Source organism: Saitoella complicata, assembly GCF_001661265.1.
Source record: "Saitoella complicata NRRL Y-17804 unplaced genomic scaffold SAICOscaffold_34, whole genome shotgun sequence".
In the NCBI taxonomy this organism is placed as follows: Eukaryota; Fungi; Ascomycota; class Saitoellomycetes; order Saitoellales; family Saitoellaceae; genus Saitoella; species Saitoella complicata.
In genome coordinates, this window is record NW_017567025.1 from 1 (window position 1) to 20,843 (window position 20,843).

At 54.3% G+C, this 20,843-nt stretch overlaps 11 protein-coding genes across 11 annotated transcripts; 3 read left to right on the top strand and 8 right to left on the bottom strand.

Moving 5' to 3' along the window:
- Positions 1 to 575: 575 nt before the first annotated feature.
- On the bottom strand, positions 576 to 2,942 carry SAICODRAFT_28275 (uncharacterized protein; the record flags this gene model as incomplete). Its single annotated transcript, XM_019167107.1, has 1 exon — positions 576 to 2,942. The coding sequence occupies one exon, from the start codon at positions 2,940 to 2,942 to the stop codon at positions 576 to 578; it is 2,367 nt and encodes a 788-aa protein (XP_019020711.1).
- An 893-nt stretch (positions 2,943 to 3,835) lies between these two features.
- On the top strand, positions 3,836 to 5,011 carry SAICODRAFT_38656 (uncharacterized protein; the record flags this gene model as incomplete). Its single annotated transcript, XM_019168597.1, has 3 exons — positions 3,836 to 4,060; positions 4,109 to 4,438; positions 4,499 to 5,011. Coding segments are annotated over 3 exons (1,068 nt in total), but the record flags the coding sequence as incomplete, so codon positions are not given.
- Positions 5,012 to 5,863: 852 nt separating this feature from the next.
- SAICODRAFT_32426 (CheY-like protein) lies at positions 5,864 to 6,969 on the bottom strand. Its single transcript, XM_019168204.1, has one exon. The coding sequence runs from the start codon at positions 6,797 to 6,799 to the stop codon at positions 5,978 to 5,980; it is 822 nt and encodes a 273-aa protein (XP_019020713.1). The 5' UTR covers positions 6,800 to 6,969; the 3' UTR covers positions 5,864 to 5,977.
- A 1,911-nt stretch (positions 6,970 to 8,880) lies between these two features.
- On the top strand, positions 8,881 to 10,017 carry SAICODRAFT_63037 (FAD/NAD(P)-binding domain-containing protein; the record flags this gene model as incomplete). The annotated part of the gene is made up of 1 exon (XM_019169964.1): positions 8,881 to 10,017. The coding sequence occupies one exon, from the start codon at positions 8,881 to 8,883 to the stop codon at positions 10,015 to 10,017; it is 1,137 nt and encodes a 378-aa protein (XP_019020714.1).
- Positions 10,018 to 10,160: 143 nt separating this feature from the next.
- On the bottom strand, positions 10,161 to 10,956 carry SAICODRAFT_32427 (uncharacterized protein). The gene has a single exon (XM_019168205.1). The coding sequence runs from the start codon at positions 10,826 to 10,828 to the stop codon at positions 10,268 to 10,270; it is 561 nt and encodes a 186-aa protein (XP_019020715.1). The 5' UTR covers positions 10,829 to 10,956; the 3' UTR covers positions 10,161 to 10,267.
- SAICODRAFT_32428 (uncharacterized protein) lies at positions 10,891 to 11,740 on the bottom strand. The gene has a single exon (XM_019168206.1). It carries the CDS (start codon positions 11,625 to 11,627, stop codon positions 11,307 to 11,309), a length of 321 nt encoding a protein of 106 aa, XP_019020716.1. The 5' UTR covers positions 11,628 to 11,740; the 3' UTR covers positions 10,891 to 11,306.
- Positions 11,741 to 12,009: 269 nt separating this feature from the next.
- Positions 12,010 to 13,710, bottom strand: SAICODRAFT_28280 (P-loop containing nucleoside triphosphate hydrolase protein; the record flags this gene model as incomplete). The annotated part of the gene is made up of 1 exon (XM_019167108.1): positions 12,010 to 13,710. The coding sequence occupies one exon, from the start codon at positions 13,708 to 13,710 to the stop codon at positions 12,010 to 12,012; it is 1,701 nt and encodes a 566-aa protein (XP_019020717.1).
- Positions 13,711 to 14,065: 355 nt separating this feature from the next.
- Positions 14,066 to 16,087, bottom strand: SAICODRAFT_63031 (uncharacterized protein; the record flags this gene model as incomplete). Its single annotated transcript, XM_019169963.1, has 1 exon — positions 14,066 to 16,087. The coding sequence occupies one exon, from the start codon at positions 16,085 to 16,087 to the stop codon at positions 14,066 to 14,068; it is 2,022 nt and encodes a 673-aa protein (XP_019020718.1).
- Positions 16,088 to 17,022: 935 nt separating this feature from the next.
- SAICODRAFT_39928 (phosphoesterase-domain-containing protein) lies at positions 17,023 to 18,042 on the top strand (the record flags this gene model as incomplete). Its single annotated transcript, XM_019168625.1, has 1 exon — positions 17,023 to 18,042. A coding segment is annotated over one exon (1,020 nt), but the record flags the coding sequence as incomplete, so codon positions are not given.
- Positions 18,043 to 18,503: 461 nt separating this feature from the next.
- On the bottom strand, positions 18,504 to 19,150 carry SAICODRAFT_98496 (bola domain protein). Its single transcript, XM_019172161.1, has 2 exons — positions 18,994 to 19,150; positions 18,504 to 18,934 (listed from the first exon to the last, which is right to left on the bottom strand). The coding sequence occupies exons 1-2, from the start codon at positions 19,108 to 19,110 to the stop codon at positions 18,641 to 18,643; spliced, it is 411 nt and encodes a 136-aa protein (XP_019020720.1). The 5' UTR covers positions 19,111 to 19,150; the 3' UTR covers positions 18,504 to 18,640.
- A 290-nt stretch (positions 19,151 to 19,440) lies between these two features.
- Positions 19,441 to 20,843, bottom strand: SAICODRAFT_32432 (acid protease; the record flags this gene model as incomplete). Its single annotated transcript, XM_019168207.1, has 2 exons — positions 19,441 to 20,757; positions 20,812 to 20,843. Coding segments are annotated over 2 exons (1,213 nt in total), but the record flags the coding sequence as incomplete, so codon positions are not given.

Here is a 20,843-nt window from a genome sequence, read left to right on the forward strand (position 1 = left end):
CCCTAACCCTAACCCTAACCCTAACCCTAACCCTAACCCTAACCCTAACCCTAACCCTAACCCTAACCCTAACCCTAACCCTAACCCTAACCCTAACCCTAACCCTAACCCTAACCCTAACCCTAACCCTAACCCTAAGCAACAGCAACAGCAACAGCAACAGCAACAGCAACTTGCCCACAAGTTAGGCCAGACTATGTCTCACCAAGACCGCCAAAGCCGAGGGTGAGTAGGCTAGAACAGGTATGAGCCAGTACAGTAGTATTGGTAAAGAGCAACTAAGAGGGTGAACCTCATACACCCTTAAATATATGTATGATGCCTGGGCTAAGCCTATTACGAAATAGGGCGCCCACAGCGCAACAGCGCACAACATTTGACATTACGGCATTGACGCATCAATCGCACCGCACCATGGGATTGTCACAGCTGGGGGGGCGGTACCCGTTTCGGACGCGTGAGATTGAGGCGTCATATTGGATTATCGTACATACATACCTCTCAAGCTCGGCGACCTCCCTCTCACAGCTTTTGCTAATGGATACAGGACAGTATTTATGTAACGACATCCATTATCACTTGCCCTGATCTGACTTTTTCCTTCCAAATCCACTCCACCGCCTCCCCTTCTTCTCAATCACGGCAGGCGTCAGCGCGAACTCCCGATAAAAGCTCGGGACAACACCTGACATTTTCTCTTCCCACTCGGAATACAAAGCGTAGATATACACTGGCATCGCACGCCCATGAAACTGTATGAGTAACGCGATGTATTCAATCGGTATCATTGTCTTTCGCTCCTTACTGTAGACCATACCCGTGCGAAGGACGTATGCGCAGTCCTGGACCTTGAAGCTGTGCGTTACGCCATAATTGTTCAACTCGGTCGCCAAGTCCCCGTCGATCCGGATCTCCGGTACGTCGATCTGAAGGGTGTGGTAATCCCTGATCCTGATCTCCACATCTTTGCCTTCGCTAAATTGTAGAGTTCGCGTCGGATGACGATCTTTGGTATCGATCTTGCGGAGGGTGATTCGAGTCAATATACGCCCAACCAAAGTGCGAGGATCGATACCCATGTTATACTCCCTGGCAAAATCGATACGCCTATCGGCGAGCGGAACAGGGACGGGTGGAATGGTGTGCTTCGGCTCGAGGGGAGGAAGGCAACGGGGCACGCCTCGCGGCAGCAGTTCAGTGGAGAACGGTGAGCTCGAGCTCGTACGCGTGTTGACTGCCGACATCGACGGCGGTGAGCTCTCGGGTGAAGGCTCATCAGGCTCTGGAGTGCACAGATCCGGATTGGTGACTTGGTACCCAAACGAACCGCGTCCCGGATGCTCCACACCTTGCTTGTAAAACTCCTCCGATGTTGGCGAGTAATACAGAGGCGAAGAGAAAGACGGGGAGTTCCCAGGCGACATCGAATTGGGAAGACTGAACTGCATCGCTGTCGCCGTCGATGGCGTAATCGGGTAACTCTGCGAAGATTTACTATACGTCCCGGAAAGCGGCGACAACATCTCCGGGGACGCAAAGATCTCAGGCGAGCGCGGTGACAGCGACGGATCTCGTCCATATTGCTGATCATAAGTCTGGAGTTGAAGCGGAGACATCCCAGACGGGAACGCATGACTCGCCGAATACCCTCCTCCACCCTGCCGAAGACCATGGCCACCTCCTCCTCTGTCCTCCTCGCCGGGCACATTCATCCCCGTGAACTGCGGAGGGAAATACTCCTCTCCGGCTTCAGTAGAAGACGCATACCGCAACACCGAATCATAATTCGACGTTGTCGTTGGGGAAGGGCCCTCGACGGGGGATACCAGCCCCGTCGATACGTAGCCCAGATGGGACTGATCATCACCAGACACGACACTACCGGGACCAGGCGACCGACTTTCCCTCACGGACATCAGAAAATCCGCGTCTTGTCCCTCCTCCCTCAACGTAGGTTGCGGAGAAGGGTTATGGACTGTCGTGCCCGGACTAGGGCTCCCGGGGCTGTGACTCTGGCTCGAGGTAAGGAACACGGAGAGGCCTTCGCTCGGGGGAGGGCCAGGCGAGGGTGTAAGTGAGGGCGGTAGGGTTCGCGGACTCGGAGTTCTCGCAGCCAAAAGCGCCGTATGCTTCGCGAACGACATCTCTGGTTGTGGAATGACACCCGGTGCCGGCGAAGGGGACGGGGAACTTTCCCCGAGCAGCTCTGACGCCACCAAACCCTCTTCTTCCTTCATCCTCAGCTTCAAAGCCTCATACTGCGCCTGCACCTCCCGTAACTCGCGTATCCTACTCTCAATCGCTTCATCCGAGACATCCATTTCCATCTCACTCATCGCCGTTCCGACCTCGCTGACGGTCGGTGTAGAGCGTTGGACCATGATCCTCGGGTCCCGGGGGCCGAGGGTTGGGCGCGTGTAGGACGATTGATGGAGGGCGAAGCGTCCGGCTTGAGTTCCAGCCTCCATCGAGGGAGACAGTGGCAATGTCGGAGGAGAGAGGGAGGGTGACCGTCGTTGCCGTGCTTGTTGCTCAATCCTCTCCCTAACCGCACTCAACGGACTCATCTGTCTCAAATCCACCACACTCCCACTCCCACTGCCGATTCCAACCATCCTCAACCAACTCTCCGGCGGACTCCGCGGCGGACTCCTCGTCCCCTTAACAGACGCCCTCAGAAACGCATACTCCTCCGGCAACACCTCCATCAAACAAACATCATCATAGAATTGTACTTCTTCTTCATTCCCACTCGCATCATCGCACAATCGGACGATAGAAGCCCATGCGTAGATCGCGCCGCCGCCTCGTGCGGCGGGGTGGGAGTGGCCTCCCGTTCGTGCCGTGGAGGCTGGGTAGGCCGTCAACTGCATCCAAAGCGCTACATGTTCCTTGTGGTCGTCGACCGAGGACAGGGAGGAAGTGACTGGATCCCCAGGCATCGCACTCCTCGCAACAAACTCCGCCTCGGTAACAACCCACCTAACCTCCTTCCTCCTCTCCACATCCTCACACACCGTCTCAAACAGATACCACACCTCCCTATCCTCCGCCAAATAATTCGTCGTCCTCAACACGCCCTCTTCTTCGGGTGTACTATCCGTGCTATGCGGTTTGGGACGGAGTAAATATATCGAACCATCTGAAAAAAGAAAAATTCGACAGGGGCCCGAGGGGTGAGAGGGGGGGTATGTGTGCGTGTGGATTACGATTTTGCCGATGAGGTCGAGAGGGTTTGTGCCTTGTTTTTTGCGTGGGTCGTAAGGGATGCGGGGGTAGGATGATGAACGGTGTTGAGGCAGGATCGAGGGTCGTGGAGAACTCATACTCGACCTCGAAGCCGCAGCTGGGATCGAGGAGCGTGGGTGAGCAGCGAGGGGAGAGGAGTGCGAACGTTCAGAGATGAGTCGACGTTCGTTGGAGACGGGTAACATGAGGGCAACTTCTTGCGTGATCACTGATCAGATAGGGATCGATAACCGGAGGGCGGTCTGCGTGCGGTGCGGGAGTGTTCCGCTCGCGGTCGGACCGGGATGGATTCCCACGATCAACGTTCCCCGCAGGCACAACCCAGGCACCACCCACGACCCACCCTAGACTATTCTCAACTCCCCCTCCCTATCATTCTCCACTCATCCCCCCTCCCCCCCCCCCCTCCATTACCAATCGGTATGCACAACTCACTTTCTTCCCCCCTCATCCTCGCTTTCGTTCTCTCTCTTCCGCCTTCACAAAACACAGTTCTCACACCTCCCCTCTTCTCAATAGTCGCTTGAACCGAATCATGTCCCCCGACACCGCCTCCACCAAACGTCCCCACCCCGACTCCGATACAACCTCCTCTCCAACCTCAAAACGCCCCACTATCGACGAGTCCAACTTCATCGACATCCGCGCCCTCGTAACCAAAAAAGAAGCCGCGACAATTATCGGAAAAGGCGGCGAAAACGTCTCCTCACTCCGCGAACAGGGCGGCGCGCGCGTCTCGTTGAGCGAGAATTTGAGGGGTAGTGTTGAGCGCATCGTAACCGTCTCCGGAACGCCCGAGACCGTCGCAAAGGTCTGTCCCCCCTCCACCCCTCCCACATCATCCTCATCCATGGAATAGACGTTCGGCCTAATCATCCGCATCTTGACCGGAGAACCCCAAGAACCAAGCACCTCAACCTCAAAAACCTACGCCCTCCGCCTCCTAATTCCCCACTCCCTCCTCGGCCACCTCATCGGCCCCTCCGGCACCACAATCCGCCAAATCCAATCCCTCTCCAACGCGCGCCTCAACGCATCCGAAGGTCTCCTCCCACTCTCCACGGAACGCGCGCTCGTGGTCGTCGGCGTCGCGGATGCGGTGCATATTGCGTTGTGGCATGTTTGTGTCAAGATGAGGGAAAAGTTGGAGAAGAGTCCCGGAGGCGGGGAGGGGCTTTTGGCGGGCGTTGTGGGTTATAATCCTGTGCCGGTGGTTGGGGTTTATGCGCATCCGGGGAGGATTGGGAAGAAAGCGATTATGGAGGGGATGGTTGTGGGGAGCGTGCCGTATGGGATGCAAGCTGTTGGTGCTGTTGGTGCTGTTGGTTTGGGTCAGGTTGGGTGTGCTGGTGCTGGAGCTGGAGTCGGGTATGCCGCCGCTGCTACCACCGTTCCCTCCGACCCACAAGCTGCCGCAGCCTACGCAACTCCCACCCCAGCTGGCCCCTACGTCGGCCCAACCCAACCTTCCTCAGCAACCCCCAACCCCGCCTCCACCGCCGGCACCGCCACCGGAGGAATCCCAATCCCCGGCCAACCCCTCACCCAAAACATCTACATCCCCAACGACATGGTCGGCGCCATAATCGGCAAAGGCGGCGCAAAAATCAACGAAATACGCCAAATGTCCGGTTCCCATATCAAGATTAACGAGCCTGCTGATAATAGCGCCGAGAGGTTGGTTACCATCACGGGGACGCCGGAGGCCAATCAGATGGCGTTGTATATGTTGTATTCGAGGTTGGAGCAGGAGAAGCATAGGGTTTAGGTGGGGGGGGGGGGGGGGAGAGTGGGGATGTTTACGGATTCGAGTGCAATTGGAAAAGTCACTCTCATGCTGGATGCTATACCTAGGCTTAAGACTCCGTTCACTGTGTAGGTTGTCAGTGTCAAACCTGCCTTGCTTAAGGAAAGCCGTCAGAGGTACGTGCCTGCACCGCGGGTTGGGCGGCGGGTACCTCTCCGCCGTGTCCGCGCGTGTATGCCGTATGACCGCACGCCAGAAGTTAAGTGGGTAAACAAAAACAGAATTTCACGTTGTTGCATGGACAGTCGCAGCCTTTTCGAGTGATGCTATCCCTCGCTAATGAAATAGCTGTCAGAATCACGGTTTTCTATGATCAAGCGGGATGCAGGTGCTTTTGGCAGCTTGTCGAGCGCGTACCTCTCAAAAAGACAAAAATAAGCAGATACACCACGACGATGTGATTGGCAAGTTAGACAGAATATAATAGAGAGCCTGTTCAAATAGACTGGATGGTGGTACTTCACTTTACAACTCGGATCGACTAGGCGTCCTCTGAAGGAATATGGGAAACGTATTCATGTTCGTTATTCTTGTCAAGATAACCCTACTCTCTCTTTCACAGCTGCACTGCATTCCTATGCTGAAGCTGAGCTCAGTCGGCACTCTGCGCTCGTCGGGCCAGGGCTCGGCCGGCTCTGCTATAAAAGTGCAAATCTAGATCGTTCTATACTGCTATGGGTACCGCGTAGTACCTCTTCGATTTGCACAAACTCCCGCAGAACCGTTGAAAACGTACAACCCCACCCACCGCATTGCTCATTTCGTCTCCTCTCGGCGTACAAAACCACAAAGTTCAGAACATGCCAAAATAACGCCATTCCTCCCATCCCAAACAAATAAATGCATAAAATGTCCTTTTTCGTCCTTTCGTTCGTTATTGCAAGCTGTTATGGGGATTTCAAGGACCATCGAAAGCGCGATTCACGATGACTGGTTCACAGCACCCTCAACACCTTGCCACTTTTGTACCATACTCCGCAATCCATCGAGTTTGCACGGTTTCGTGAGGTAATCATCCACCCCACACCCAAACGCATGCTCAACCTGTTCCTTCCTCGCATTCCCACTCAACGCAACAATCGGAACGCGTTTCCGTGCGTTCTTCTTCTCCCATTCCCTAATCGCCACAGTCGCCTGCCGTCCATCCAGAACCGGCATTTCCATATCCATGATCACGAAATCAAACGGCTTGACGTTGGCGTCGAGGGTAGTGTACGCCTCCACAGCCTTCAGCCCATTATCGACGATCGTGTACTCAAGTTCGAGCTGCGTCATATACTTTGCCATAATCTTCTGATTAATGGCGTTATCCTCCGCAATCAACACACGCCCAAACCTCCCCAAACTCTTCTCATGCAACGTCGCCATCGGAACATGCAATCTTCCATAATCCTGAACCTCACACGCACTCGGCCGCGTAAGCCTCACCGTAAACTCGAACGAGGTACCGACATCTTTGGAAGAGCGAACGGTGATCTCCCCGCCGAGGAGTTTGACGAGTTCGTAGCAGATGTTGAGACCGAGTCCACTTCCACCATACGTCGCCGAGATCTTCTTACTCGTTTGCGAAAAACGCTTAAACAACCACTTTTGCTCATCATCCGTCATACCCAATCCCGTATCCTCCACGCTCGCCCTCAACACCAAAATCTCCACCCCCTCATTCCCTTTACAGTTCGCCTTCGCCTCCTCATTCGGATGAACATGCTGGTGTTGCCCATCCATGATCCCCACCCCACCCATCTTCGCCTCGAGATTCGCACTCCGACTCGCTTCCTCATCCACGGCATACCTCGCCACGATCCTCTTCCCCCTCGGCGTAAACTTGATCGCGTTACTCAACAGATTGATAAACACCTGTCTCAACCTCGTCGAATCGCCCTTGACCAACCCAACGCCCGCCCCTTGTCCAGGTCCGGATCCGAATCCAGAGCCGCCCTCAATCCTCACGTCCAGTTTCTTCTCGATGATGTTTGCCCGTAGCATGTCGACAGACTGCCCCACCACGCTCTCAACCTCAAATACCTCACTATCGAGCTCCACCTTCCCGGCATCGAGTCTCGAAAGATCAAGGACATTATTGGTAATAAGCGCCTGGTGATTCACACACTCCCTAATACTCGTCAAAAAGCCCGTACACTCTTTCACCAACCTCTCCAACCACTCACCCCATCCCTCGCCCTCCTCTTGCGTCTGTTTCGCTTTCGCTTCCGCTTTCGCTTTGATCGTCAGCGTCTCGAGGTGCTCCGCCAAAAAACCCGTATTCGCAGCAATCCCATGCAACGGATTCCTAATCTCATGACACACATAATCGATAAACTCCCCCAACTTCATCTTATGCCACTCCGCCTCCCGTGCCCGAATCAACCCCTGCTCCGCATCAACCATCGCCTGTAATCGTTCTTTTTCCATCGCCCTCTCCTCCGTAACGTCCCGAAACTCCAACACCGCTCCAATACTCCTACCATCCCTACCTTCGAGCGGGGAATTTGACCATACCGAGGGGAAGAAAGAGCCATCGTGTCGGACGAATAGGGTAGAGCCTTTTTGGGGGAGGAGACGGACTTGGGAGCCGTCGACGGGACAGTCTTCCATTGGGTATGCGCGGCCGTCGGGGTGTTTGTAGTGGATTGAGTAGTGGAGGGGTTTATCCTTGATATCCTCGAACGCGTATCCGGTTATCCGGGATGCGGCTGGGTTGATATAGGTCGGGTACCCCTTCGCATCCTTCAATATCAGACCCGACGGAGAATTGTCCGTGATCGTCTTGATCAACATGGTCTGATGCCTCAAATCGTCCGATTTGATGTGTCCGTGGGGGATGTCGCGCATCAATATCGTGCGTGGGGTTTCCAGTATTTCGGCGACTTGACGGCGTTGGACGGGGTTGAAGAGGGCGCCGGTAGCGGTAAGGGCTTCGCCGGTTGGGGAGCGGATGAGGTGGAGTTGGTCGACGAGGGTGATGAATGTGGTGTTATCTGCGCAGCGGAAACGGTACTCTTCGCACCAGAATACGCCGTGGCCTTTCATGAATCGTTGAACGCTTTCCCAGACACGGTCGACGTCGTCTGTATGAATCCGATCCCTCCACCACTCCGGTGTCGTTTCTCCCTCCCCCGCAAACTCGTAACCCGTCAAAAACTGCATTTTCGCATCCCATGTGACAGTGCTGTTGATGATATCCCACCTCCGCAATACATCATTCACATTATCCCTCAACCACGCGTGCGCCATGGCCATATCACCCATCCGATTCGCCCACTCCTCTCTCTCCGCCAACTTTCTTCTCCCAACGACCCGATAGCCATCGCCGCCATGAACCCTCACGCGCCAACTAATCGAAACATTCGGATCACCACCCCTGATCATATCCGTCTCGATCCGAATCGTGCCACGGCGCCGAGCGAGTTCGGAGAGTTGGGCGGCGAAGGATTCGCCGTCGCTGAGGAGGTCGCAGATGCGGAGGTTGAGGAGGTTGCGGCGGGTGGGGGCGCGGAAGGCGGAGAGGGCGTTGTCGTTTGCTGCGATTATTCGGAGGGAGGAGTCGAGGGCGATCAGGATGTCGTCTGTGGGGAAGGAGAAATCGAAGTCGATGGGTTGCGTTATTGAATGGTCTGCATGGTGACCGATACACATCGCATCACTTAGGGTTCCAGAACAGCGGACAGTGGACAGCTTATGGGGAGTGGACCCGTTGCTCGTGTCGGTTTGTTTTTTACCGCGTGCTAGCGATGGGGTGGGAGTGGCTCACGGCGTGGCTGACGTATCGACGCTCGCTTGTTCGAGGGATCAGATAACCTTATACACGACGTACGAAGAACACCATGAAGACCGTCCTCATCATCGGCGCCGGTGCCGCTGGCCTCACCCTCGCAACAACCCTCTCAACAACCCTCCCCCCCGCGCACCACCTCCTCCTCCTCGACACCCGCTCCTACCACTTCCACGCCATCGCCGCCCTCCGCGCCTCGACCTCCCCCGACCCCGCATACCCATCCCAAATCTGCATACCGCTCGATAAAGCACTGGACCGAGGACGGGGCGAGGTAAGACAGGGTGAGGTCGTGCGTGTTGATAAAGACACGAAGGAGGTGGTGTTGAGAACGGGTGAGAGGGTGGGGTGGGATATCCTCGTCTTAGCAATGGGTGCGAAATGGGGATCTCCTATCGATCCGCATCCCGACCGTTCAGAAGCCCTTTCCCAATTCGCCCAGACCCGGTCCCAAATCGCCGGAGCGAAGCGGATATTGATTGTGGGAGGCGGGTCCGTGGGTGTCGAACTCGCCGGGGAGATATTGGAGACGTGGGCGGGGGAGGGGAAGGAGGTTACCATCGTACACCCGTCCGCACTTCCCATGTCATCTATCTACCCCGATAAGATGCGGCGCGAACTACTACGACAACTCGAAGCCCTAGGTTGCTCGTTCATCCCCAACGACCGGATCGAGACTACCACCCCCGGAAGTGCGAGTGTGACGACCACAAATGGCCTCGAAATCCCCACAGACCTAATCTTCACCTGTACCGGACCCACCCCCAACTCCGCCCTCCTCCACACCCTCTCCCCCTCCTCCCTCACCCCCTCCGGCTCCGTCCTCGTCCGCCCCACATTCCAACTCGACGTGTCGGGAGATGGCGAGAGAGAGGCATGGATGGATTCCGTATATGTGGTGGGCGATCTCGCTGCAGTACCAGAGGTCAAACAAGCATACAAAGCATACGGCCACGCCGCAATCGTGGCACACAACATCCTCGCGCACCTCTCCTCGAAGAAGTTGAAGGGGTATCGACCACCAGGCGAAGCCTGTATCGTAACCATAGGCAGCAAAGGCGGAGCAGGCGTCTTACCACCGATTCCCTTCTTGGGACGGGTATGTGTCGGGGCGTGGTTTACGTGGGTAATCAAGAGTAAGGGGTTGTTTGTTGGGGATGCGAGGAGGAAGTGTGGGGTGTCGGCGTAGGGCATAGATGAGGCAAGAGGCATGACTTGAAGAATCTTGGTCAATGTGATCGACAGCGGTGTCTTTTTGATAGGGTGATACATTCGGTAGATATACTATCAGCTGGACCTCAGTATCAACTCATCATCTTCCCACGAGCATCACCCCCCCCCCACCCCTCACACCCGACGGCGCTAGCCCTCCCCACAAAGGCGAGAAGGGAATGGTTATATGTTTCGGTAAAACGATACCATCTGGATTCCGAAGCACTTCATGCGTAAGCTTGAGATAGGGTATGAAGACGGTTCGCAAGACGCATCGCCAAAGCAGCAAGTGTCAACGTGGGATTCGCAGGAGGACTGACGGGAAACACCGACAAATCACAGACATAAAGGTTGTCGAACCCCCTGAATTGGAGGTTGTCGTCGACGACACCCGGATGCTCAGCCGGATCTGGAGCGTCCATTCTCATCGTACCCACTTCGTGAGCTACAACGCCCATATCTGCTGCCACTGGTTTCCGAACATCTGCTTCCTCTGGCTTCTCATCATCTGGTGCCCTACCGAAGAGCTCGTTATATATGTTCTTGCAGACTTTCTGCATAGCGGCAGCTCCATCGACAACCTTTCCGCTCTGAGGATCCCTGAACTCTATCCACCGGCGGTTGATTTTGAGCGTTGGAGGGGAGGATGCATCATTGAGAACGCGATTAGTGTCTTCGAGTTCAGCCATGAATTCGAACGTCATATTCAACGTGTCACAGTCTTCAGGCCTGTGTATCCCAAGAAACGTGCTCTCATCCATTTCATCACCGTCGGCACCAATGAACATGATATTCCTTCGACACCATCGAGGCGCGGTTGTATCAAACCATCCACGGTACTGTACGCACCGTGCGGTATTTGATAAAGCCGGGACAGAGAGTTGAAATCAGCCGCCACATAACCCATGTGGAACTGTAGGTTCGAGATCAACCTTTATTGATCGTGATATGTCCCACGCGAGTCTGGCTCTTACCTGCTGAGCAATGTTTCCCGCTTCTGCTTGGTTCAAACGAAACTTCACAGGAGCGGGATATTGAACATCGGAGCTTGAGATGTGGTTATCAAAATTGAACGGATAGACCGTATTCGTATCCTGAGAATTTTTGGTCAAAAGCTTCAGAGCTTTGTCATAACCACAATTCTCCGGCTCCGTGCCTGTACGATATTCTGTGATAGACTTCGGGAAATATTCCGTCAATGTTTTCTCGTCAATCTGAGGGCAATACAAGCCCCAGTCAATGCACCGGCCCCCCGATGTAAGGGTCCTAAGCCGTGGTACCGTGGTTAGTCTTGAAAGCCTTGTACGCAATATGGTTGTTTTGCGAAGGCCCTAGCCTACTTCCACGATGCCATTTCCTACTGGAGGTGTTCAGACAATGCGTGGAAAAGTCCAGTGCACCTTTTTCGAGAACAAGTATGTTCTTGCGTGTTTGGGGTTTCGACTCCTTGAGCTGTAGTTTCACGAGTTCCTGGGCAAGGATACCGCCGCCTATACCACTGCCTATGATGATCCAATCGTAGTGGCCCTGTTTGCATAACAACTCGACGGTGTCGATATCAGCACTTACAAAGTCTTGTAGTTTCATCCTTTGTTGCTATGGCAAAGTGTGTGATGCGAATTGTGATTCTGATGAGTCCTGCCGACTATCCTATTGCTGTGTTGCTCAACATTTCCCGCGACAACTGCGGTACGGCCCCGCACTTTATCGCATGGCACGACCGCAGCAGCCGGGCCGAGGTAAAGCGACATGTGCACAGAACTGGTGCAGCGAGTTCTCAGAGCAATCATTGGCTGTGAATCAGTACGCGTGAAGGCTATTTTGGACTGTCATAAACTCAATGAGCATGTCGTGAGTACGATCCCACGCCTCCAGTGAGCGCGCAGCACACTACCGGTATATAACCAGGTGGACCCAGTCGCACATCTCAGCGCCCCGTTTCCATCCCGTTTTTGACATTCTCGGCTGCTCAAACCTTAGCACTCCCCCAACTCCCCCTCTTCCCACCTCCTCCCTCCCACTCTACACACCCAACAACCCTCCCCACAAACGCCATCTCACCATCACTCCTCGTCACGACCGCGCTCTCACCAACCTCGACATACTCCGGCCCACTCGTGAACTCATACCTAACCGTCCTCAGACCCCCGTCATGTGTCTCATGCGAAGATGCGGCGCCACCTTTGATACTCGCCCGCGCAGAAGCAAAGTATACCATCGCCTGCTCAACACCCAAATTCACACCCGCATCAACCTCCACCTCGATCTTTCCAGATGCCTTCACCACCTCCTCCTCTCCCCCTTCCGGAACCTCAATCAACACCATCCCCTTCCTCACCTTAAACCCCCCTTCCTCGATACTTATCGCAATTGTCCCAGCTTGGCCTCGAGAGAGATACGGCGTCGGTATCCGTTGTCGATGAATCGTCTTGATCCCGACCCGCACGAAGTCTCCTGCGCTATCTGGACCGAGGAGGTATATAGCCGAGGAGGATTGTGATGAGGGTAGACGGGTGCCGCGGCGGAGGACGCCGCCGATGATGAGGCCTGCGGTTGGGTGTTGGTAGACTTCGTTGACGTGGAACCTCGCTCCCATTTCGGTATTGGTGTCGGAGTCGAGGACGGATGGTGGAACCGGGAGTGCGTTAAGAAACGTATGCAACAACGGAATCGACGTCAAATTCGCTGCACACGAAGTCAAAAACACCGGCACGACACCCTCTCCCACCTCCATCTCCCGCACAAACGTCTCCACATCCCCCTCACTCTGTACAAGAACAGGTACCCGCCCTTGCATCCCCAAAAACGCATACAACTTCGTCATCGTAGTCCGTAACCGTTCCTTGGTAGCTAAATCCACTTTGGTGAGACACACGAACGAAGGGACGCCGAGGGCAAAGCACATCCCGATGTATTCCTTCGCTACTTCGCCGACCTCGCCGCTTGAGGCAGCGACAGTGCACAGTGCGTAGTGTGCCGCATAGCCCAATATCCCGCGAATCGTCTGTCTCGCGAACCGTGGGTGTCCAGCACAATCCAGAAAGTCGATCACCTTGACAGACGCGCGAACGATGGATTGCTTGGAGGAAAACGAGAAGGGTATCGTGGCATAATTAACCGCTTCACCATCAGCATCATATCCGACAATCTCGTGCGCAATGGAGGAGGTATGTCCTGTTTCGATCTCGTGTCGGTGACGGAGGAGCGCGAGACGTGCGCGGCCGCGGCCGTTGTCGGGGATACCGTGGGTCAAGACGCCGAGCAGCGTAGTCTTCCCGGATTCGTGCGCACCAATAGTAACGACGCGGATCTCGTCGAACGCGCGGTCTTCGAGTCGTCGTTGGATGAGGACTTCGGCGCATATACGCGGATCTTGGTCTTCGTCGTGGTCTGAGCTTGGAACGTGGATTGATCCCACGACCTGTAATCCAACCTCAAGCTTGTTCGCCATCCGTGACAATGTCTCCAAACTCTCCCGCATATCATCTTCCAAGAGTCCAATCAACTTTCCGTCGTCACCGACGCCGATCTCATACAATGCCGCGCCCCCACCTTCTCCGAGCCGGAAATGCATCTGTGTACATAACTGATCCAACCTCTCCGGGCCGATACCCAGTAACTGCACTTTGTACTCAATCGGTCCATCATGGTCCTCTGGTGAAAGACGCATCACGCCGGGGAGGAGCTGGCAGGCTGGCAAAGGGTGGTAATCGGAATCCGCGCCGAGGGTATTCATCGTTTATGTTTGCCGCCGTAAAGATAAGTTTGCGGTGTATGCAACAGCAGCTGTGAGAGAAGTCGTCAGGCCGTTGAGCATTGAAGGACTACGCGGTATTCAGGTATGACTGGATGCTGGTGTTTTGGAGGTTAGGCGTATTGCGTGGTGGGATGCAAGGTGACGTGCAAGGAGCGTGCGAACTTCCAACCTCAGCGCAATCTACATGTATTTAAGGAGAGCGTCGTTGGGTATCGTACACTTCACCACACAGCTCCTATACCATTGTGTCCTCCCCCTCTTCCCACACTCACCCTCCAATCTCAACCTCCGGCCTCCACCCCCCAGCGTCACACAACTGTGCCACTTCGTCCGGAACATCCCACTCCCCCAACAACCCCCCCCTCTCCACAAACTGCACCATCAACCCGGCCGCAACATGCCATGCAATATGACAATGAAACGCCCACACCCCCGGATTATCCGCAACCCACCTAATCAGCGCATGCCCATAACTCTCAACCGTAACTGTATCCCTCCGCATCGGATTAGAGAGGAGAGTGTGGTTTGCAGTTAGAGAGGTATAGTACGTGGGATCTTGCTGGAGTGCCCCAGGGCCTTGAGCGAGGATGTAGAATTGGTGGCCGTGGAGGTGGAAGGGGTGGGAGCCGTCGTCGAGGTTGTTGATGACGAGATCGATGACTTCGATTTCCCGCCCCTCATCTGGGGGTCCGTCGGAGATGGGGATGACCCATTGACCTTGTTTATTGGCATTCCAACCCACCTCATCCATCCCAACAATCCACCCCTCCTCATCTGCGTCAACACTCGTTTGATTCGTTCCGTTCCCGGCGAATGCGGAGAGTGTGGGGGTGTATGCCGTCGGTACCCACGCCGTCGAGTTCATATACCCCAAATCAACAGCATTCGCACCGATCTGGAAAGAGACATCAATCGTCAACAACCGACTCGCAACAGGAGCTTGCTCCACCACCGCGGGCACGAGCTGACTCAGATCCAGATCCCGACATGTCGGACCCGTCCAGGTCCCCGCCCACGCATCCGTCGTCGGTAAACCGGTAGTCGTCTCCGCGATCCAATTAACCGGAGTAGATCCCACCGTGCTTTCCATACTCGACGCCGAAGCCGGAAGAACTCGAACTGCAGCCAAAATATTCGGATCAAGCACCTCATTCACATCCCCAAAACAATTCACATTCATCTCCGCCCTAAACCAAAACCCCGCCGCCTCCCCCGTCGTATCAACAACAACACTATACCTCTCCCCCACCGCAATAGGAACTCGGTCAACAATGAGAGGCTCAACATCCGTTCCGTCCGCTTCGATGACAGTAAGTGGGTGATTATCCATCCCGACCCAGAAATCGGCAAAGGCGCCGACGTTGATGAGACGGAGACGGGTACGGCCTTCGTTGAGGGTGAGGAGGGGGTAGCCCATGCGTTGGGAGGTGGAGATGCAGGCTGAGACGGAGCCGGAGTCGAGGGCGGAGAGGAAGACATCCGAGGAGCAGTTGAAGAGGCCTTTGCCGTTGATGAGTCCGGCGTCGGGGATCGGTTCGACATTCTCGTTATCCGGCACCAAGTAACTCGCAACGAGATCCGTACTCCACCTATGATACCAATCCGACAAAAGCACGACCTGCTCATAATCGTACTCCGTCCCCTCCCCCCTCGCCTCTCCCTCAACCCCATCATGCACAACCAACGGCCCCACCAATCCATCAATATACAAACTACTCGTATGCGCATGATACCAAAACGTCCCGGGACGGCCAACGGTGAAGTCGTACGTTAGCGACGCGTTGGGTGGGATGGGACATTGTGTTATCCCCGTCGTGCCGTCGAACCAAGGCGTGGAGTTTTGGTATTGGCCATGCCAGTGCATGCTTATTGGCCAGTCCGCGATCTGATTATTAACCGTGATCTGTAGTGTGTCGTTCAGGTTTGCGCGGATTAGTGGGCCGGGATATTCGCCGTTGATGAGGAGCATCGGACGCGCTGGGCCACCGTCTGGAGCGGGTTGGGAGTCAGAAGAGGAGTTGGAGGGGGAAAGCATGGTGAGGGTTAGGTTGTATGTGCGGATTTGGGGGGTGGAGGTGGTGTTCCAGGAGGTGAAGTCGAGGGTGTACTCGGTTGCTGTGTCGCGTTGCCAGGATTGTAGGCCACTGCCACTCACATCGCTCGAACTTGATGCCGAGGAGGTAGTGACGGTGGATGTATGGGAGGCGTGCTCTGGAAGACCCACGCCGAGCCCGACACCGAGGGAGACTCCGAGGACGATGAATATGATTAAACCCGCGAGCGCGATCATCTTTTTCTGCGATAGCCAATTGTCTAGCATGCTGGTTCCGTCGTCGAGTGATCTGCTGGAGGAGACATCCCGTGAAGGGACTTCTTTGACTGGTTGTTGCATGGGTCCGTATGCCATTGCGATTGGCCTCCTCTCGCACTCAACTGCTGCCTTGTTGGCCGGTGTACGTTAAGGTTTGGTATAGAGTCGGCAAAAGCTTCCTTAACTGATAGAAGTGTTCAATTGAGTGATTTATGCCATGCCCCGTCGCCTCCTATCATCTCCCATCTTGTATTTTTTCACTATTAGCCGAGGACGTACACATCTTGCGAGTCCCATCTTCGTCGTCGCGGATCAACTGAGGCATTTGCCGCCGACGCCGCCAACGCTACTGTAAACCTTAATTCCACGTCCCCCGTCACCAAAAACGCTCACTTATTCAAGAAATGATTGGGCGAGAATTCATGAGCAAGTTGTCGCTTATTGCTCCCGTGCAGTGATCACCAAGGATTGCCCCCTGTTCGGCTCTTGGCTCCAGCTTGGCTTCTTGTCGTGCACGTGGGCTGCTCTGCGAGGAGGGCAAGAGGAGGGACTTACGACGTGGAAGGCAACGTGAATTGATCGTGGCCGCCGTGGATTTTGCGGCAATTAGAATCCCTGCGAGAGTGATCCGTTCGATCCGCCCACGTCTCATCTCATCTCTCTATAAAGTCCGCCTCATCTCCTCCCCCACCTCTTCCCCCCAGGACCCACTCACCACCACCCTCTTAGGAAAACACAGCATGCTCCTCTCCATCCCATCCCTTGCCCTCATCACCGGCGCCGTGTCTTTGGCCGCTGCCCAATCCACCTCTTCCTCCTTCTCCTCCCTCTCCGCCTTCCAACACTCCGCCTCCATCTCAATCGCGACCGCCACAACCTCCATCACCTCCGCCGCAGCCTCCGCCTCCGTCTCCTCACCCGCTTCTAACGTAACGGGAGCAGTCTTCGACCGCTTCATCCAAATCTGGCTCGAAAACACCGATTTCGCACGTGCGAACGGTACGAGTGATTTACAGACCTTGGTTCAGCAGGGTATCCTGTTGACGAACTACTTTGCCATTACGCACCCCTCGTTGCCAAACTACGTCTCTGCCGCCGGTGGAGACTACTTTGGTATCGGTGATGATAACTTGCACCATGTTCCTGCTAATGTGTCGACCGTCGTCGATATCTTGGAGGAACGCGGAATTTCCTGGGGTGAGTATCAGGAGGATATGCCCTACGCCGGATACACAAGCTACAACTACGCTAACCCCGCGGATGGGGGGTATGTGGATTATGTCAGGAAGCACAACCCGCTTGTCAACTACGACTCTGTCGCCAACAACGCCTCCCGGTTGTTGCAGATTAAGAACCTCACTTCTTTGTATACCGACTTGAGTGCTTCTACGATGCCACAGTGGAGTTTCATCACGCCTAATATGAAGAATGACGGACATGACACAACCATCAACTACGCCGCAAACTGGACAAAAACATTCCTAACCCCGCTGCTCAACGACACACGCTTCAACGCCCCGCGTACACTCATCGTCCTAACCTTTGACGAGTCCGAAACCTACGCGGACCAAAATCGCGTATTTACACTCCTCCTCGGATCAGCTGTCCCAGAGTCTCTACACGGAACGACGGATGATACGGTCTACACTCACTACTCCTCCCTCGCCACCATCGAGAACAACTGGTCCCTTTACCACCTCGGTCGTGGGGACGTCAATGCTTCGATGGCGAATGTCTTTGATATCGTGGCGAGTAAGACGAATTATTCGAATATCGCTGTGGACGAGAGCTCGATGCTCAACAACCAATCCGGGCCTGGGGCTTTGTCGGCAACGAAGTGGGCTCCTATCCCGAAACCCAACATGACCACCATGGGAGCTGGTGGCCGTGGTGTGTTGCCGTCTATCAAGAGTGTATGGGGGAATTATAGTTTGAATGGGACGAGTGGAAGTGGTGCGAATGGGACTGTCGCGAGTCAGTCTAGCACTTCTGGTGCGCAGAGGGTTCAGGTTGCTGGTGCTGTCGTTATTGGAGCCGTTGGTGTTTTGGCTTCTGTCTTTGCTTAAGCCGAAGACGAAGTCAAAGTTGAGGCTCGAAGTGAAAGGAAGGGAAGTGAAGAAGGAGGGATGGGTGAAGGGGTGTACAGTATACAATGTAGATTTCTTTTTTCTCAAGGTTTAGAAGGCTGATTACCTTCTTTGGACTTTTAAAGTTATGTTAGTCTGTTCTGTTTTGATACCCAATATCTGAGCCAGTTTTGCCCGTTATGTTTGTGCGAGACAATTGATTCCAACCGTGTGTACTGTCGATAAGTTCATTGCAATCGAACGGATAATCAAATTTATATGGTGATATTTGTATTCTATCGCACCTTGATCTTCCTCGTCTGCACAACGCGAGATGATTGTTAATAACTGAGTTATCCCCGTCTCGTACCCGTCTTTCAGTCTGCTGCATTCATACCTATGTCGTGCTTCACCTCAGGTAATCTTTCCTCCGGCTTCCAATATCATTTTACCCTCCTTCACGAAATCACTCCTCAACCTCCCCAGCCTCCCTCCTCCTCTCCAAATCCTTCTTATTCCAAGTTTGCAACTGCAACGCATGAATGCCCCCGGCCCTCGCCATCTCCTCCTTAAACAGCGCATACACCATCCGATGTCTTGCAGGCAACATCTTTCCCTCGAATTTCTCGGAGGCGATGGTTACGCGGAAGTGCGTTTCGGGTTGGTTGGCGTAGGAAGGGTCTTTCATTGCGATGTGGTGGGCGTGTTTGTGGGAGTCGTTGGTGATGGAGAGGTAGAGGGGTTGAAATTCGGCTGTGATCTGTGCGGAGGCTAGTGAGCACGCAGGATTCACAGAGGTTGGGGGGAGGTGAGACGTACTTTTTCTCGGAGGACGGTCTCGAGGGGTCCTGCAGATCTTGCGGCTGAGAACATTGTACGTGATAAGTTGGTGATCTGGGTTGGTCGCAGTTGACGGAAGAGGGAGCGGGAAAGCATGGAAGATCCACTCGAGGAGTTGGGAGAAGGGGCGGAGTTCGACGTGTTGTACGGTGCTGTGAGGTCATGCATGGCCATGCGCAGACCCGCAGCTGGTGAGCGAGGTGATTGGTTGTACGGGTAATTGCCCTAGATGAAGAGTCGATTCGATTGTATGTGGGCTGTCCGATGTACTTGAAGAGCTCAATGAGCCTTGCGCAGGCGTATCTCTGAGGTGGTGGATATCTCTACTGTGGCCTAAACTGGAAATTCTCACGGGCGCCACGGGCACATTGAATATCGCTTTTGTACGACGAATTGCTTGATCGCAACTGGAAGAGCAGTGATGACTCTTGCAGCTACCAGCGTTTTTTTCCTTAATCCTCCCGCCTGAAGTATCTCGCGTCCTTCCACCTCCTCCGTGTTTCAATCCCACAATACGCCATCGGCGAGCCACGCACAGGAATCTTTCGTCATAGGATCAAGCCTAAGTCGAAGTTGCAGTGCCGTCATTGCCAATACCAATGTTGGTCGTGGTAGGTAATCCAGTATAACTGAACGTGATCGTCGGCGCAATACTACTCACATTGAAAGGTCCCTCCGTGGAATTCGCCGGCACCTCCGCGATGTTCGAAGCAGTGGTATTGAAAAGTGTTTGTCCCATGACAATCATCTCCTCATCCAAATCAAAGATAACATACGTCGACCTCAAGAACGGCCCACCAAGGATGAGGAAGTTGTCGGTTTCCGCAGGTTCGACCGCCAAAGCGCAGGTTGACTGGTCGAGTGGGACGACGAGTTCGTAGAATGATACGTTGAGACTCTTTGTAGTCCCATTCCTTTGGTCGTGAAAGGTGAAGGAGATGTACTCGGACGTGTCGGCAGGATACGCGTCGCAATCGACGAGGTAAGCGCCAAATGTTTCGTCGAATGTAGCTGAGGTTACATTCACGAGATAACTCAATGCATCGTTGGGAAGTTCCAGCGCTGTGGTACCACTGTCAAGTACGGCGAAAGCTGTCGTATTCTGGAACGCTGTAGAATTTCCGGTCCCAGTCGTGATATTGATCCCGTCGAGCTCCACCAGATACTCCAAATAAAAGCCCGTAGTATTCCCAGGGAGCTGGATAGGAACAATAGGCAAGAAAATCAGTGAATCATTGACGATTTTGTCTTCGTCATACCCTCCAAACACGATATTACCGGTCGCAGCATCGACGTCGTCCAAGTAGAGCCCGAAGAGGTGAGAGTCAATGAATCCCTGGTTGTATAGCTGGTCAACGATCGTCGGAAACATGATCTCCTCGGCTTCATTGAGTTCGAACCCGATACCCATAATCCCAACCCCAACCGGACTTTCTTCCGCAAGCCCAAACGTCATATTACTGATTCGCACCTCCGGTGATCCCAAGCCAACCGTCTCGCTTCCTTGACTCCCGAGAACGTAACCAGTCAAATACGTAACATTGAGGATGAACGACTCATCCGTAGCGGTGTAATTCACAAAGGTGGACGAGTTCGTCGGATCGTAAACACCGAGTTGATTGCAGAGAGCAGCATCGGCGCTGTCGTCGAAGGCTGAACAGCTCGCGTTGGTGTTGACCCAGAGATCGGACGAACCGGTGTCGATGATAAGTGTGATATTTTGAGGAGGTGTACCGATTGTGACTAGGCAAAGTGTCAACATCTGAATTTAGCTATCAGTGCGCTCAGCCTGTTTACCGTTGATGAGGTACTCATAGACACCGGGACTA